Source organism: Mustela nigripes, chromosome 14 (assembly GCF_022355385.1).
Source record: "Mustela nigripes isolate SB6536 chromosome 14, MUSNIG.SB6536, whole genome shotgun sequence".
Taxonomy (NCBI): domain Eukaryota; kingdom Metazoa; phylum Chordata; class Mammalia; order Carnivora; family Mustelidae; genus Mustela; species Mustela nigripes.
Genome location: NC_081570.1, coordinates 99,130,743 through 99,147,678, shown reverse-complemented (window position 1 = coordinate 99,147,678; position 16,936 = coordinate 99,130,743). Strand labels below are relative to the sequence as shown.

General features: G+C 50.6%; 1 protein-coding gene across 1 annotated transcript in view; it reads right to left on the bottom strand.

Moving 5' to 3' along the window:
* Positions 1-12,849, bottom strand: part of VANGL1 (VANGL planar cell polarity protein 1) — a 52,416-nt gene extending 39,567 nt beyond the window's left edge. Inside the window, exons 1-2 of the mRNA XM_059375832.1 lie at positions 12,708-12,849; positions 3,446-3,651 (exon numbers count right to left, since the gene is read on the bottom strand). Coding sequence (XP_059231815.1) covers positions 3,446-3,516 — 71 coding nt within the window. The 5' untranslated portion in view covers positions 3,517-3,651; positions 12,708-12,849. The remainder of the gene's footprint in view (positions 1-3,445; positions 3,652-12,707) is intronic.
* Positions 12,850-16,936: the final 4,087 nt, after the last annotated feature.

Sequence of the window (16,936 nt, the reverse complement as noted above, 5' to 3'; positions counted from 1 at the left end):
GGTGTCCGTACCTGCCGTGCGTATGTGCATAAACCCATCTACTTAGATGATTCCAGAGCTGGGCCCTTGCGGGCGGCTGTAAATGCCCCTGGTTCCAGCCAGAACCCCCATCAGTTCCTCTTCCCTTCCCACTACAGGCGGCATTTCCTGGGAAAGACGATTTAGCTCTGTTTCTGTTGTTGGTCTCTTTCTATTTGGGGAAAGCCAGCCCCACCAGTCACTCCGCCCTTTCCTTCTCCATCACCACCCACTACCTGCCCTTGCTTGGCTGGCGGTGGGGCTGTCTGGCTGCTGCCGCTGGCTCAGCAACGGACTCGGGTGGGAGGGCTGGGCACAGCGCAAACCAACTCTGAGGCCGCCTGGGAACAAAAGTGCCAATTCCCTCCCCATCCTGGCCATCCTCTCTTGGACAGTGCATTTCAGCACATTCGTCACATGAGTTTCCTGCCCCACCCCCACTCCCCCTCTAGATGCTCCCCATCTAGCACAGCCCGGGGAGGAGCCGGGCTTCCAAAGGGCCAACGAGTCAGGCTGGAAACCTGCCAAGGGTACCTGCTAGGCTCGTAATGTCAGGCAAACAGCACTGCCTTTCCGCACCTCCCATGTTATTGCCTGCTAAATGGGGCGATACCATAAATACCATGGCTCTAGGACAGCCATGAGGATGGGGGACAGGAGCTGAGGGTCCTCACAGGTGCCCACCAAGTGTTCCTTGGCGTCGCTGGCCGCTGCGGTATGTGACGAAGGGAAGTATTACTCCAGGCTCAAAAGGTAAGACAAGGTCAGCTGAAGTTGGCACCATTTTCCCAGCAAGTTGACTAACTGGACACCCTCTGGAGAGAGCAGACATCACAAAACCAGCCTGCTGACCTCTTTGTTGGAAAAGAGTCAGGTGTCATCTGTTTGGAACCCAGCCAGCCCCCCACAGATGATCACGGTGTCACTAGGCATATCAGATTTGGTGCACTTCATTATTCCTTTCTGGGTGAGAGGCCTAATACAATTACCCCAAAGCAAGGTCCCTCCCCTTTCTTCCTTTTCCATTCAAATTCCTGACAAATCCCTGAGCAGAACAGCCTTCCCGGGGACCCTGCTGGGGGATACCATACCCTTGGCAGGCGCTAGGGCCTGCTTACACACTGGTGAGGGGTAATCTTACAGCTTAATATTCTTTATGCCCGACACAGTACTCCTGGGCCCACACCATCTACAGACTACAAGCTTTGCCCCATAGTTAGCTACTGCGCCTTACAGGACCCTCAGGGAATTCACTGCATGTGGGTGCTGTTTTTTCCTCAAGAACCCATGGAATCTCTGATGGCCATTCCCTCCACCCAGAGCTTTTCTGAACAGGCATTCAGCAGCACTCCTTGAATACTTTATTCAAAGGCTCAGCTTGTACTCTCATTTGCCAAGTACTTTCCACATGGGTCCAAGGGGCACATTAAGAGTTTGGCATGCCGTTTTAATTGGAAGTTATTATCTCTTAACGTCACCACAAGAGCACTGCTGGACCAATTTCTGGGGTCCCCAAGGGGCCTGAGAAAAGACTGGAGCACAGCCTGGGGCCCACACATAGGACAGTTGGGACCCATGTGTAGGCAGAGAAGACCCGAGATGGTTCCTCCTCAGAGTCGAGCAAAACGTCGTCCCCCATTCATCCCCAAGCACGAGTGGCACCCCAAATTCCTACTTCTGTCACTGCCATGTGGAAAAGAGAAGCTTGGTATGCTGACAAAGGAATGGCTTTCTCCAGTTGGATGTTTCCAAACAGCTGTTTCTGGTGTTTTAGGATGAATCTAATGTTTTACTTGCTGGTTAAAACTGGTGATAAATCTTTGATCCCCAGAGGCATTCTGACTTTCCAGAGATCTGGGCTCTGCTGTGTCACCTGAGGCCTCCCTCAGCGGGCTTCTATTCAGCATGCTGCCAGAAAGACTGACCCAGCCTCCAGGAAGAGCTCTTTCACACCCTTTTCCACATTTTTATGACTTTAAGACCAACACGTGAAAATTTAGAAAATAATGAAGGCTTAAAAAAACAAAAACACAAAACCCACCCATAATTTTAATAACCCCTACATTCAGAGACCAGACAGGCACGGCCAATAATGTTACCATTCATCTTCTCATAAAAATACATAACTATTATAAAGCACAAAGTTTTGATTCTTATTTTAAACATGATTCCTCAGGTTATTAAACAATCTGTGAAAATTGTTGTTTCTCATTCTTTCACTTCATTCAGATTTTTAAATACAAGACACACCCTTGTAGAAGACTGAACAGGTACAGAAAAATAAAGCAAAAACAAAATTCCCATCAGCCACAATCTTGTGTTCGGCCCCTTTCCTACGGTGATCCACTGTGGGTAGCTCAGAGAATATCCTTCCAGACCTCTGGCTGCCTGTGTACATGCAGACAGGCTCACAAATAAATAAGTCTATTAGGTCGACACATCTTATCGCTGCATTACAAAAAAAAGTCCCACTCTGCATTTGGCTGCTTTTGTGAGGAACTGCTTGGTCAGGGAAACACGGTTCCCAGTCCTCACGGGGTGTGACTGCAGCTGGGCCTTTGGGCAGTGGCCAGTTGGGACCTTTGAGCGTGATGCTGAAATGCCACGGCTGTTAACAGCATTCATACAGTCACTGGTTAGTGACCTCCCACTGTGGGCCATGTTAAATGCTTTACATGCACAATCATACAGAATTCTCTCAACAGCCCCGCGAGGCAGCTGGACCCATTTCACAGATGAGGAGTCTAAGAACGAGGTGGGACTACCACTTCACCAACCGTTTTCTCAGCCTCTCCATCCACTCGTTCCCTTGTTCCTTTACTCACCAATCAGTCTCCAGGTCTGCAATACCGCAGGCACTGTGAACACCAGCGAAGACCTGCGCGGGAGGGAGTCTGGCCCCCATACCCTGCATGGCGGGTTTTCATTACCCAGGCTTGTTTACTGGGAAAACTCATCAAGAGAGAAATACGGCACTAGGCCAATCCCACCACCTAGTGTATAAACCTCACTGCAAATGCCTAAAGGGCAATGAGTCAGCGACTTTAGGTAAAAAGCAACAAATCAACACTTTTTTTTTTTTAAACTTTCATTTACAATCTTGGTAAAGCTTTGGGAGACCTGTTGTCTGTGAGAAGTATTTAGAAATGAAAACCATTTCCACTGCAGGGAGAAACTTTAATTTAAAATCAATTGTGAGAAATTAAGATCATCAACCATAATGGCAGCTATAAAATGTAAATTGGTGGTATAGTTACTCCCGACACATGTTAAATGCTCTTAAAGCCCGCCTTCTCGTGGGCCGCTGGACCGACCCTCCAGCAACAACAGCCCCGCAACCCGGCTTCACCACTTGGAAAGTGAGTCTAGAAGGCTGCACTGACCTGCGAGTTTCCAGGAAATGCGGAACAATCTAGAGCTTACGTACCCTTGTCTGTGAGATTTTTTCGAATGACTGGAATAGTAAGAATATCCAGAATATGTGGATTCGGTATCCATAGCAATGGGGAGCTTGCTCTTGAGAAAGGAGCAGCAGCAGTGTTTCTCCTCGGAGGTAGAGAATTTCACCAACTAGACTCTGAAAGCTGCCAAGGGTCTGGAGATCCAGGAGCCGCCCTTCGACAGGAACAAATTCTAAGAAAAGCAGGGAGGAAAAAAGGATAATCAACTTCCAAAGGCAATAAAGATTCTGAAGATAAATGACAGCAGCCACCTCCCCTCTGGGTCTCCGTTGGAGAACGAGCAAGCACGGAAGGAGCCTCTGAACGCTAAGTGCTTCCCTAGGGGTCCAGGAGGGAGACAGGTAGGGACTAGGCAGGCTACCCCTCCAGCACAGCAGCCGCGAAACACACGTGGGAGAGACCTGGCCCCCGGCCATTTCCTGGACACAGCCTCACACAACATCACCACCGGGGTTCAGGCTGGAGGAAGTGGCGTCCCACAGCCTAGACAGGGCCCAGTCCCCACTGCCAGTTTGCTGGTTACAAGAACAATACACAGGAAAGCGGCTTTTAAGGGATTTTTGCTCATAGTTTCCAAAAAACAAACAAACAAAAAAACTCTCTATCTCTTTAAACCAGGGCTCCAAACACCAGAAAAGTTATCTTAAAGAACTGATGTTTTTCAAAGAAAAACTATTACCGCATTGTTTACAGCAGAAGAAAGCATGAAATAAGCGAAATGCCCCCAAAGTGCTGGAATAGGTAAGGAAACCACGTTCCTCCACCCAAGACAGATATCACATAGCTGTTTAAAATAATCAGGAAGAATGGGAAGTTTTACAACATAATGGTAAATTTAAAGACCAGACTACAGGATCATGGATACACCCTGAGCCTGCTGTTACAGTTAAAATCATATAGCAGGCTTACGTAAACACAGTGATTAAGAGGGAACATCAGAAAAATGAAGGAAAGCAGGTGACTTATTAGTTGCAGGCTCTGGGGTCTTTGCCCCACGTTTCCATTAGCTATTGCTTTGCAATAAAAATACACTGGAAACACTTCCAAGTACATTCCTGAGGCCTGAGTGCTAAAAACCCTTTACTTCTAAAGGCCTGAGAAGCACAAGTTTGTCTCTCCCAGCATCCCGCACCCCAGTGCTGGTCTCTGCCCCTAAAGGCTCCTCCTTCCAGTGCCCCTGCCCTCCCCTGGGAGCTGAAAGTGCAAACAGAGCCAGTGACTTCAGTGTGAAGGGAGAACAAAGGAGCTGCAAATGCCATAGCCTTACCCCTACTGGGAAGGGGCCAAGGCACCCCTGCTAATACCCCTCCCAAGCACCCCGCCCCCAGTAACCTGCAGGTCCAGAACCAACCTCCTGGTCACTGCCACACACCAACACAGCTCCCAGTCTCAAATACCACCTAGCGTTCATTCTGCCTGGAAGTGAGATGCATTCACTTCCGGGCACTGTGACCAAGGGGCTAGCCTCCCTTGTCCTGGGTCTCGTGACTCATGGTTTCCCGCCTCCTCTGCCATCAAGAGCCCCAGGCGAGCAGTGGGTTCTAGTCAGAGCTCTTCACCGTCTGATAGAACCCAGGAGAAGCCACTTGCCCTCTTCCGCCTCAGACTCCTCATCTGTCAAACTGGGATAAATCACAGGGTTGAGGGGTACCTGGGTGGCTCAGTCAGTTAAGCAGCTGCCTCCCGCTCAGGTCATGATCCCAGAGTCCCAGGATCGAGTCCCGCCTCTGGCTCCCTGCTCAGTGGGGAGTCTTCTCCCTTTGCCTGACACTCTGCCTACTTGTGCTCTCTCTCTGTCAAAAAAGTAAATAAAAAAATCTTTTTAAAAAAATCACAGGGTTGATCCGAGAAAGGAAACACATACAGGATCGGGGGCTGGGTTCCGATGCCTGGCTTTCCCCACATATTGGTTCCGTAACGTCAGTCACATTACTTGAGCTCTGAGAACCTGCACTGCCGAGTGTGAGAACCAGGGCTGCTGGGAGAAACCAGGGGGCTCCAGCTGCAGGTGGGCCCAGCACAGGCGGCAGGGGCAGCGGGTAAGTGAGAGTTAGGGCTCTAAGACTTCCCTTAGGCTCTGAAAGCTCATGTCCCTCCTTGTCTGTCTCAGCAAGAGAAAGCCCTGGACAGGAGCAGGGCAGAGCCAGTGCCCAGCTCGCCCCGCCACTGGCAGCCCATCTCCAGACGGCATCTCAGCCCCCCCCCCCCCCCCGCGGTTGGTAACCAGCTGTGCACTCAAGCAAGGCAGTGTCCCACCCATAAAATGCAAATGAGGCCCCTAGTCTGTGGGCTGACTGTGAAAACATAGTGGCATTTTTTTCAGAATGTGAGTTTTGCTTCTGGACCACCTCCACTTCCTTAGAAGACAGCAAGAGACCATCACAATCACCCTCTTTGCGCCCAACTCTGCCTCCCACCGTTTTCCACCAGCGATTTCAGGGAGCTGCCAGCACCCTCGGTTCTCATCTCTCTGCTCTGGGGTCTGCTGCTTGTTCATCTGCTTTGTACCTGGCTGACACCTACACCAAGAGGTGAGCCAAATCCCCAGGACTGCCCAGCAGGAGCCTCTTTCCCTGAAGGCCCTCCGATCACCCCCCTTCTTGTCCCCACTTCCAGCTAATTCTGGCTAAATGCTGCTGGGGTGTCTCAGAGGCAGATGACCCAGGCCCTACAGACCTGGGCTGGTGCTATTCATGCTTCCTGATGGAGACATCACTTGAGCCACTGTTGCCCCGCCCCCCATAAAATGAGGCCATTTAACGCGAGCTCTTCCTAGGTCCCTGAGAGCAATAAACCAGGCTCCCTATGTAAGGCTCATGGTAACCCAGGCTCCATTCCCCTTCCCCCTCTGCAAGAGGACATCATTCCAAGTCCTCATTAAAATCTCTGGCCATCCATTAAGACAACTCCAGGCACGTCCCTCAAAGGCAATCATGGGCTCCCAAGTGCCCTCTGGGGAAAGGCTCTACCCGACTCTACCAGCACCCATGTCCGGGTTCTCCCCAAGTCCTCCCTGTACTCCTCAAAGGGGTGGTCTGTATATGCTGCCACTCCCTCCCTCTCAACTGCCATCCCAATCTTCCTCCCTCAGCACTCCACTGAAACAGCTCTAAGTGGGCCACATGCAAAGGTCACACCCTCGTCTTCCTTTCCCTGGACCTTCGGATCCCATTCTGTATTCATCTCTCTCTGTATTTAGCAAGCAGCCACAGGAGAGCACGCTAGGCAATGCTAGGACACAGCAATGACAAGGCGCACATTTGGCGCCCTGCCTGTGTTCCCAGAGCTTCCTGCGGCCGTCCATCCTGACAGGATAGCGCTGCTGCCACCGCTTCTCCAACATTCCCACCCTCTCTCCCATCAGGTTATCCCTTAAGGCTCAAAACTCATCCATGTTTCTTCTCCATCCATGGATTTACTCTAGTGTAAGCTTCTTGGAGACAGGAGCCACGGTTTCCCTACCGCAGCATACTCTGGACGTATTAGGTACTTGACAAACACTGAAAGAGTAAATCCCCAGTGCGCATCTCCCACTCGGCTGCCTCTTGCTCCCCTTGGGATCATCATTATCCCCACCAGTGCTTGCTGGAGTCCTGGCCTATTCTCTCCAGTGTCCTCTGCCGGGGGATACAGTCATCACATCAATCCTGTCCACCCAGCCCCATGCCAGGTGTGACACTCTCTCCCGGGATTCCCTCACATCCCGCTGTCACTGTCCTCAGGAGCCTCCCCTCACTCTCCTGGAGCGCGGCCACCCACCTGCCCCAGGCTCCCTGGACAGAGAGCTAACCTGTCACAAAGCCTGCAAGTTTCCCCATGGAATCTGGTCTACAGTCTACGCTGAGCTCAAGCTCCTTCCCCTAAGTCATGCTGCTCCTCTCATAGTGACCGACTCCTGTCCCAGATCTGAGTAAGGATTAAGCAAGAGCAACAGAGGCAAACTGACAATATCCAGAGTGGACTCATTTTAAGGGCCAGTGAAAGAGCGTGGATGTAGTTAATAAAACACCCATCGTGAAGCTTATCACTGCAAAGATATGTTTAGGAGAGAGTTCACTTGCATGCACAAGAAATTAGCAGAACTCAAATAAGGTCAGAGGGACCCGTTATCAGGAAGATAATAAAGCAATGACAAGGAATCAGGTCCACCACCCCTAACCCCCAACCCCCGGGGTAATAAATGGACAGGAGGCAGCACGGGCCTGAACAGAACCACCATGCAAAGGTGGAAATATGGATCCTAGAATCTGGAACGGTGGGCCCCCGGAGACGACCCACACAGTGCAGCTGGGCAGCTGCCACGGTGATCTTCCACGTCACAATGTGGATGTCACCTCTCTGCTTCAAAACCTTCCGTGGGGTCCCACTACAGTTGGAATACAACACGAAAACCTCCCTTGGGTCCGCAGGGTCCTGCCCACCTGGCCAGCTGCACTCCCCTTCTGGGGCTTTTAATGACAACACTGCTTTTCTCAAGAGGCCTTTCCAGATCCTCCAGGTGACAGGGGGCCCGTCACAGCACCCAGAACCACAATTGGCAACGTCTGTGCAGTTCCTGGAACGTACCAGATGCTCAGTAACTGTGTGCTGAGGGAGGGTGTCTGTGGCCGACCTCAGGCTGTGGAGGCCACAGAGGCACCGTGGACGGAACCTTGGAGGCTGCCCATCTGCCATTCTCCGCACTCCATGAGGGGAGGGCAACACGGTGATGAGCGGAGCAGCGACGTCAGAACCACCAGCTTTTGGATCACGGGACAGTGTCCTCAGGGCAACGTTTCTCTTCCAGACATGCTAGGGTAGGAGTCAGCTATGATGTCAGTCCCGCTGCTGCCCGATAGTGCCTGGCCCCACCGCCTCCCCCTGCCATCCACCACCCTGCACCCTGGCTGTAGCAGCAGCTGCAGGTACTGCCTGGGCGGGGGGGGGGGGGGGGGGGGGCTGGTTGCAAAAGCCAGCATGGGGCTGGAGCTGGTCAGTTCACATCTCTGCAAAGTTGAGACCAGTGCACTTCTGCTGTGCAGCAGAAGGTCCCAGAGAAGCCCCTTCGCCACGCTTTATTCAGAACAAAATGACCATCAGTGGCCTCCAAGAGAATCTCTCCCTAAAGTTAGGTTCACCCACATATAATGTGCCTGACTACTACTTAAAAGAAAAACACAGTGTTCAGAAAATCATCTGAGGGAAATAATACGTTACGGTAATGACAGTGGTAAACATTAAGTTAACCTTGGCGAAAAGGAAATTATAAAAACATCAACGGCTCTGCCTACAGCTATTAAGTAATGAAGGGAACTCTGGTTTGGAGGGTAGAAAGTTCTCTCTCAAGGGGTACAGGGAGGCACGCTGAATCTCAAGAGCCACTCCGCTTCTTCCTCAGAGGAGATTATTTCCAAGGGAAAGAAGGTTCTGGTACTGTTAACGTTTAGGTAGATGGTGCTTACTACTTTTTATCATGCATAGAATGCTAAAGCGTTTGCTCCACTAATTATTTTTCCCCATTAATTGTTAGTTTTATTGTGTGTTTCGGTGGACATTTTTCTATACCCCGTTTCGGTTAGAGGGCACCCAAGGGGAACATGTAAACTGAAATAATTTTGTTCACGGTCAGCTCTTCCTCGATGGAGGAGAAGCAATGAACAAAAGTTCTGGAGTTAACACCATCACCCTTCAAATCCTGGCTCTGGTGTGTATCAGCTGTATAACCTCAGATCAAGTTACTTACCCTTGCTGTGCCTGTTTCTCTAACTCTAGCAACAGAATGATATTTTACTTAACGGCTTGCAGTGGGTATTACATGAGAGAATTCACAGGCATTAAGAATAGGGCCTTGTATGCAGAAAGCACAACTGTTAGGCATTACTGTTTATCAGTAAAGTGAAGTAAGGAAGGTTATGTGGGTATGGCATGAGACCTCTGTATTCCTTGCATACTCTTAACATGCACTGTTTGGTCAGTACTACTCTATCCTGAACGAATACCATGAACTGTAGCTAATCTAGTGACGTCTATTCTGTTCCCTGGGCCTCCTTTTGCTAGTACCAGGTTGGAAGGGAATATCAGGCAGATCAGAAAAGACTGTGTGTTATTGCATTTATTTGGAGGACCTTGGGGTTGTAAGGGAAGGTGGGAAGAAGTATCGCAAGCTCTGCAAAACATTTTGATGAACTTGTGGTCTATAAACCATAACACGTCATCCAGGTGACTGATACAGGGATCAGAGGGCTTGTGGCATCTGTGACAAATCCACTGATACTTGAATTACAATAGACCTCTTCCAGGTGAATGATCCCGGGCCACTGTACACAAGCAAAGAAAATGTCAACCTCATTTTACCTGTTTTGCCAATGATTTCAACTCACCTTCGAGAATAACTGCTCTTGGCTCCAGGCCCTAACTACCTCTGAAACACCCCCAGCAGCTACGTATAGATTTCCGAAGAGCTGTGAATGCTTAAAATGTCTGGGGTTCTGTGATGCATATCTATTATCAAGTGACCCCCTTATCCCCTGCTAGATTTTTAAGCTTCGACAAATAGATTTTACGAGTACTACCTTCTCTGTAAATCCCATGGTGCCAAGTCCAATGATCACTGTCCAATAAATGGGATTCAGAAAGACCCTGATGGGAGAGAGGCACACACATTTTCATCAGGCTTCAGGCAAGACCAAAGCCACTAGCGAAGACATGGTCCAGGCTCAAGTCCACTTACACCTTTTTTTTTTTAAGATTTTATTTATTTGACAGAGAGAAATCACAAGTAGACAGAGAGAGAGAGGGAAGCAGGCTTCCCACCGAGCAGAGAGCCCAATGCAGGGCTCCATCCCAGGACCCCAGGACCATAACCCGAGCCAAAGGCAGAGGCTTTAACCCACTGAGCCACCCAGGCGCCCCTCCACTTACACCTGTCTTGTCCACCTTCTGGAAAATGGCACAGCACGATGCCCACATCACATGTCCGCACAAAGCTAGTCCCCTAACCATAGCTAGTTCACTTGACAGAGAGAGTGCCTGGCACTAATAAAAAACAGACTACAGTTCATCCTGTGCTTACTATATGCTGTGGGCTGTTTAAGTCTTTTGTATGTAATATCTCACTTAATCCTCAGAACACGCCATCTAAGGAACAACAAGCATTCAGGTCAAGTTACAGTTAAAGAAAGCAAGGTCACAGTAAGCGAAGGATCCAGGGCTTGAACCATGGAAAACGTACAGCAATACAGCAATTACCAGAACTGTTTATTTACATCTCAGAGGGTAGGCAACAATCACGGACTGTCGTCCCAAAACATACATAACCCACAAAGAATTTTGCAATTCCAACTCCTGCTCACAGGTTCAGCGTCCCAAGCATTGTGGGGCGTCCGGGAGAAAAGAATCAGAAACAGCTGGAGCTCCTAAGGGGTTCCCAGCCAAAAGGTACACACTGCCTACTAAAATACAATGCGATAAGCACGCACGCAATGCCAGGTCTGAGGCAGAGAGGGTGTGTGTTTGTGTGTGTTAGGGGGATGGAGGGAGAAGATGATTTTAACCCAACATCTGTTTATTCTTCAGCAGGCTGGTGTGACATGGAATTGGGGCTTGTAGGGAAACTCGCCTTTATGGTTCTGTCCTGTTGTTCAAACACCTAAGACAACAAAAATGTCCTGCTTGGTAAGCTGTCCTTACAAATAGGCCATTCCCAAAATTCTTCTCCCACTCTACTTACAAATTAAATTGCAAAGGCTGTAACAGTGAAAACTTCACACTATATGTTCCACTAATTACCCTGAGAGACACCAATGTTTGGGAATGCTAAAAGCCCATGGGTAGGTAAAGAGTGTTGTTTCTCTGAACTGCAGAATAAAACAGTTTCCTCCCAGAAATCAAAGCTCCAGCCATATCACACTGATTTAATTCAACTCTAAAAACTCTAATTAGTGGTTACATAAAATGACTAATTACTTCTCCCCGGTTTTAGACAGTTTCTGCCATGTCACTAAAAAGCCTAGGAGCTGTGTAATCAAACAACCCACCCCCCAGGAAGAAGAATGCTAATTAGCATTGTTGATTGGTGACACAAGCTATAATATTTTCCAGCAACTCTGTAAAATTCATAAACATATCAGGGAAAATGCCAGATTCTTTACAGCTTGCTAGATTTTGGCATAAAGGTCTAAAAATACATGCATTTCCAACCACAGCCGGGTCTAAGGGTTTAACAAAATGCACGCGCCAGCCACACAATCATCACAATAAAGCGCTCTGACGTCTCTTAACGAGGAGCTAAACGGGCTCACGACACCTTCCCGGCTGGGCCATTATACCTGGTCTGTAGATGTGAAAACTGAGCAAGAGATTTCTCAGCTTCGAGGCTCACCAGCTCATCTCCGCCAGGCCACGGCTCGGCCCCACGCCTGCCTCCACCGGCGACGCGTTTAAATTTTTATAAAGCTTCACACTTCTCTGGGCGCGTTGCTTGGGGCAGTTCAAAGACTGCAGGAGGAAATGAGGTCCTGCCCGTGGCGAAGGCTGCCCCGGCGCGGAGAGATTTCTTCCAACCGGGACACCTCGGGCAGAGACTTGCCGGATGTCTTCCGCTCCACCCCGGCGTTTTTTGAAAGTAAACTCCTACCTGCCTGTTGCGCTCTCCCGGGCGCAACCGGACTCGCCCCCCAGGCCTCTGGGGCCGGCTCAATTTTGTAAGCGAGGTGCGAACACAGGCCGGCTCTGTGCCGGTTTCTGACCCAGGCAGGACCCGGCGGCTCCGGGCGCTGGCGGTTACCGGGTCGAGCCCCGCGGCGGGCTGGGAGCGGCGGTCCGCGCCCGGTTCCCGGGGAACGGAGAGCGGCCCGCCGTCCCCCTCCCCCCCGCCGCAGGGCCGGTAGGGCCACCCGGTGCCCCGGGAACGTCGGCCACTCCCCGCCGGCCGGCCGGAACGCGCACCCCGGGGCGCACCCCAAAGTGCGACCAGGGCAGCAGTCGGCGTCCGAGGCGCGGGGAGGGAGTGCCGGGGTAGTGGGGCGCAGCAGCGAACACGGGGCAGGCAGGGGCCGGGGCAAGAGAGGCGCACCTCGCAGGCTTGGGAAAGGAGTGGGATCCCGGGAGGCACGGTAGGGGTGCGGCGCGGAGGCGGGGAGGGCGGGGACCCGGGGTCCCAGTGCGGTGTAGGGGGTGCGGGGACTCCGCGGCGGGGGCGTCTCTGCGCCCGCGGTATGCACCCCGCGACCGGCCTCCCGCGGGACTCACCTCTGCGCCGGCCGTGCGGGCTCCGCGGCCCGCGCTCTCGGCTCACAGCGTCCGGGCTCTGCGGCCTGCGCTGGGCTCCCTTAGAGGCAGAGCCCCGCCGCCGCCGCCGCCGCCGCTGCACTGCCGCTTTCCGCTTCCTGTCCCGGCGCCGCCCCGCAGCCCGAGCCCAGCCCTGCGAGCCCGGCGCGGCCGCGAGCCAAGAGCAGCGAGCGCGGCCGGCCCCGCCGCGGGCCCAGCCCACCTGCAGCGGAGGGCGGGGCCGGCCGGCGCCTCCCCGCCCCCGCCCCCCACCCCAGTCTCCCCACAGCTACGGCGCGCTCATAGTCACACACGCTCGTGCACACATGCACACACAGACCCCGGGACTCACCACGCACACATTCAGACATAGTTAACACATGGCCCGGGATCGACCCCGCCCTGCACCCCAGCATACTTGCACCCTCAAACGCGTGTACGCACACACATGCGCGTGCACACACACACACACACACACACACACACAATCATGCACATAATCCAAGCCTGTTTGCCTTCACCGGAGACCTACATAGGTTCATACAGCCCAGGGACCAGACCCCCCCACACACACATACATATACACACACATTCTTAGAACTGAACTACAAATATCCATATACACCCACACCACAACCAATGTACATTATGCACACTTAAACTCACACGCAGCCTGGGAAATGACCCCACAAATAACCACACACACCCAGACCCCCAGAGCCACCCCTCCCCCTCGTCCTCCTCTAACAGAACGATCACTGTGGCCACCCACACCACCACCTCGTTTTTCTGGAAACTGCTGGAAGAACACACTTCAGAAGGCAGTCAGGCAACCCCAGGCTTCGGTCCTGATTTAACAGGGTGGGCTTCCATCTCTGAGTCTCTGTTTCCCTGTCCAAAAAGTGAGGGGCTAAGAATGGCAATCTTGCAGGCTCCGGGTGAAGAGTATGGGCAGTAGCTGGTGCCCAGTAAGCACTGAACAGTTGTCAACTGTTTCTGTGAATGTTTGCCTTCTTCTTACTTAGTTGTCTTGTGTGGGTAGGGCTAGGGATCCCTGTGGAGAGTCTGGAATCTGGCCGGAACCCAAAGCTGCTTACATGATGAGCTCTCTTGTAGAGGCATGCCTAACCAAGTACTGTGGGCAGTTGGTGTGGGGAAACACACACCCACCCTGAGCTAGCCTTAGTTGGGGAACTTGAGCTCCCAAAGCTGTTACTGGCCCCTCACCATCGCTCTCCCCCATCCCTGTAGTCCCCATGGTCTCTCCTATATGTTGCAATTCTTCAGAGGACATCACATGTTCAATGTGCCAACCTTGGCCCCCACCCCCAGCCTGCCACCATCTTCCTCTGCTCACCCTTGGCAGTTCAGGACATCTGCCCACCCCTCATCAATCTGTCACCTATCTCCAGGGGCCAGGGGCTTCTGACTCGAGCAGCCGGCTTCCGAAGGGTAAATCCAGTGGTCTAGCCACCATGCTCAGATGCAGAAATACAGAGCTTTATTTTTTAAAACGTGTCTTTCATCTTTAAAATGCAGACCCTCCAAGGTTACAACAGGCCAGGGATTTCCGCTCCTAGTTATGAGGCTCCTGAATAGTCCCTGTGAAATACACAGATCCTCACTAAATCTTGATGGGAACTGACTCGAATTCACTGTAGCTTATGAAATCTAGACACCTCACCATGTGCTTCTGTGGGAAAGGGGAACAGTGCAAAATAAACTCTATTTTAAGACAAGAAATTCACATTTAAATGCCATCTACTCTGTATTTTAATTTGATAATTTCACGTATACAAGTGTAAAAGGTAAGAGCTGGAAAACTTTTCCGAAGTTCTGTATAACCTGGAGGCCTGCCCTGGCTCCCATTTTCTACCAGCAAGTGGGTCAGGCTTATTTCGTGCTTGCCTAAAATTGAGTTCTCCAGCTTAACCTGAATTAGTAATGAAGGTAAAATTGTGGGTTCCATCTGCCACTCCATTGTTTCACTGCTCCATTTGTTCCAGACTTAACTAGGAAAGTGTGGTTCTGTGCTCAGTGCTCTCTCCAGCATGGCAATATATGTTTCACAAATTAATGTGTGTATTTCTCCCTTCCTGCCCATTCTCATGGGTAGAATTCTACTTACTAAAATTCTCCTGGGTCTGCCAACATCCAGCTCAAATGCCATCTCCTCCCAAAGCCTTCCCTAGTTCTCACAAGCTGAAAACATTCCTCTCCCCTATTTGAATTCACGTAGCATTCTGGGTTTCCATACTCACCTTCTTACCTTGTATTGGTTATTCCACTGTCCAATAATGTGTAATACCACGTCTTATTTATCTTTTTTCCAGTAGAGATCTTTCCACATAGTCATTGCTTTAAAACAAACAAACAAACACAACCCAAAAAACCGTAGCAAATGAATGCAGGACTATAAAATACAACCTGCCTTTGGGAAGTTAATAATCTAATCAGGGAACAATCTAATTGAAAAGTTTTGACAGATGCACATAAACAGAGTTAACAACAGAAGAAAATATATAAAATGCTAAATGCAGTAAAGGCACACTTTTTAAGAAGTCACTTACCCAGCCTTGAGAATTCTGAATACACCTGAAAAACAGCATTTGGGTCTCTGATCAACAAAATAGACCGTACAAAATCCACTCTTTGAAGTGGACAGACTTTATAAGTAGGAGAATCTCTCACACCCTCACATTAGATATTGTTTACACTTTGTTTACAAACCTTTCTAATAAGCTTCATCATCTGATTTCTAATCCCACTGTCAATTAGACACTTAACAACGGAGAGTAGGAGGTGACCTCAGGAGACCCCAGGGTCTGCAAAGGGAAGCTTGTTTAACTCCTAAATGCCAGTTACCTCTCTTGGCACACTGTCACATCACAGAATAATAGCGATGAGCCTGAGTTATAAAGACTAGATGGATATTCTGTATACAGTAGTCTAAGAAGACAGGAAAAATTGAAAAAAAAATTGGAAGGATTTCCATCCAAAATGTTTGAAATGTTATAAAGTGCTGATTCTTTAAAAGGAAATGTTCTGTGAAGGCCACGTATGGAAAAGCCACATATTATTTTGGTTAACAATGCCAGTGATGGGATGCTAAAATGTGGGTTATTAGTGTCTAAGGAGAGAGTCACAGGGGACTGGATGGCAGTCACGGTCAACTTGTCCTTACCTTGAGGAAAGAAAGAAATAGCATGAGCCGAGGGGGATGACAAGGCTGGAACAGGGATTGGCTATCTTGAGTGCTTAATAAATACGAGTTGAATAAATGGGTAAATAGTATTTCTGTTTGGAGTATGGATAGCGGTGTGGGGAGACCAGTGTCTGAGATATGGTCAAGGGCAGTGGCAGAGCAGCTGGGCTCAAGATAAGCACTCATACTGAGACACAGAGCCTTCAGAACTGAGGGGCCGGATTAGAAGGTAGAACATCTTGAGTCCAACTCTAGTGTTTGAACTTTTTAAAATAGGGCTGGCAACACGGTAAAGTGTTCATTCACCCGTCCATTCTTTCAAAAGCATACACTGGGTGCCTACTATAAGCCAGGCAATGTCTGAGCTGCTAGGGATACACAGGTAACACAACAAATATTTCCCGAGTACTTACTATGTGCCAGTCCCTGTTCTAGGCAGACAAGAGCTTCTGCCCTCATCAAGTGTATATTCTAGAGGGGAGAGAGAGATGGACAAATGAGGACCATGTGTATTGGGGTCAGAGGGTACAAGCACTAAGGAGAAAACAAAGCAGGAGAGGAGATAAGGGAGGGGGGTGAGTGTGTGCCCCTCACTCTCCGGCAGGAGCTCAGGCTGCCGGATTAGGCTGCTACTTACAGCCTTGTAGCCAAAATGAGAGCCCTGTGATGGACCCAGGCATGGGATGGGAACTGCGGGTGCAGAGCAAGAAGGACCAGCTCGGCTTGCAGAAGCAGCAGGGCTTCCCCTGGCCATGACCCTGGGAGCCAACGTTGGAGGATGGGTATTTGGCCGATAAAGAGGGAGGAAACATTCTGGACTGCAGATCTGGAGGCCTGACGCACGCCGGGGCCTGTGGTGTCAGGGGGCAAGCACAGGAAGGCCGAGATGTGGAAGCGGCACGCACCGTCCAGCAGTGTGTCTAGGGGGGTGAGCATAAGGGAAGGAGCAGGGCTGGCGTGGGCGGGAGAGGGGTGGACACAGCCTGGAAGAGGGGGCGGACACCAC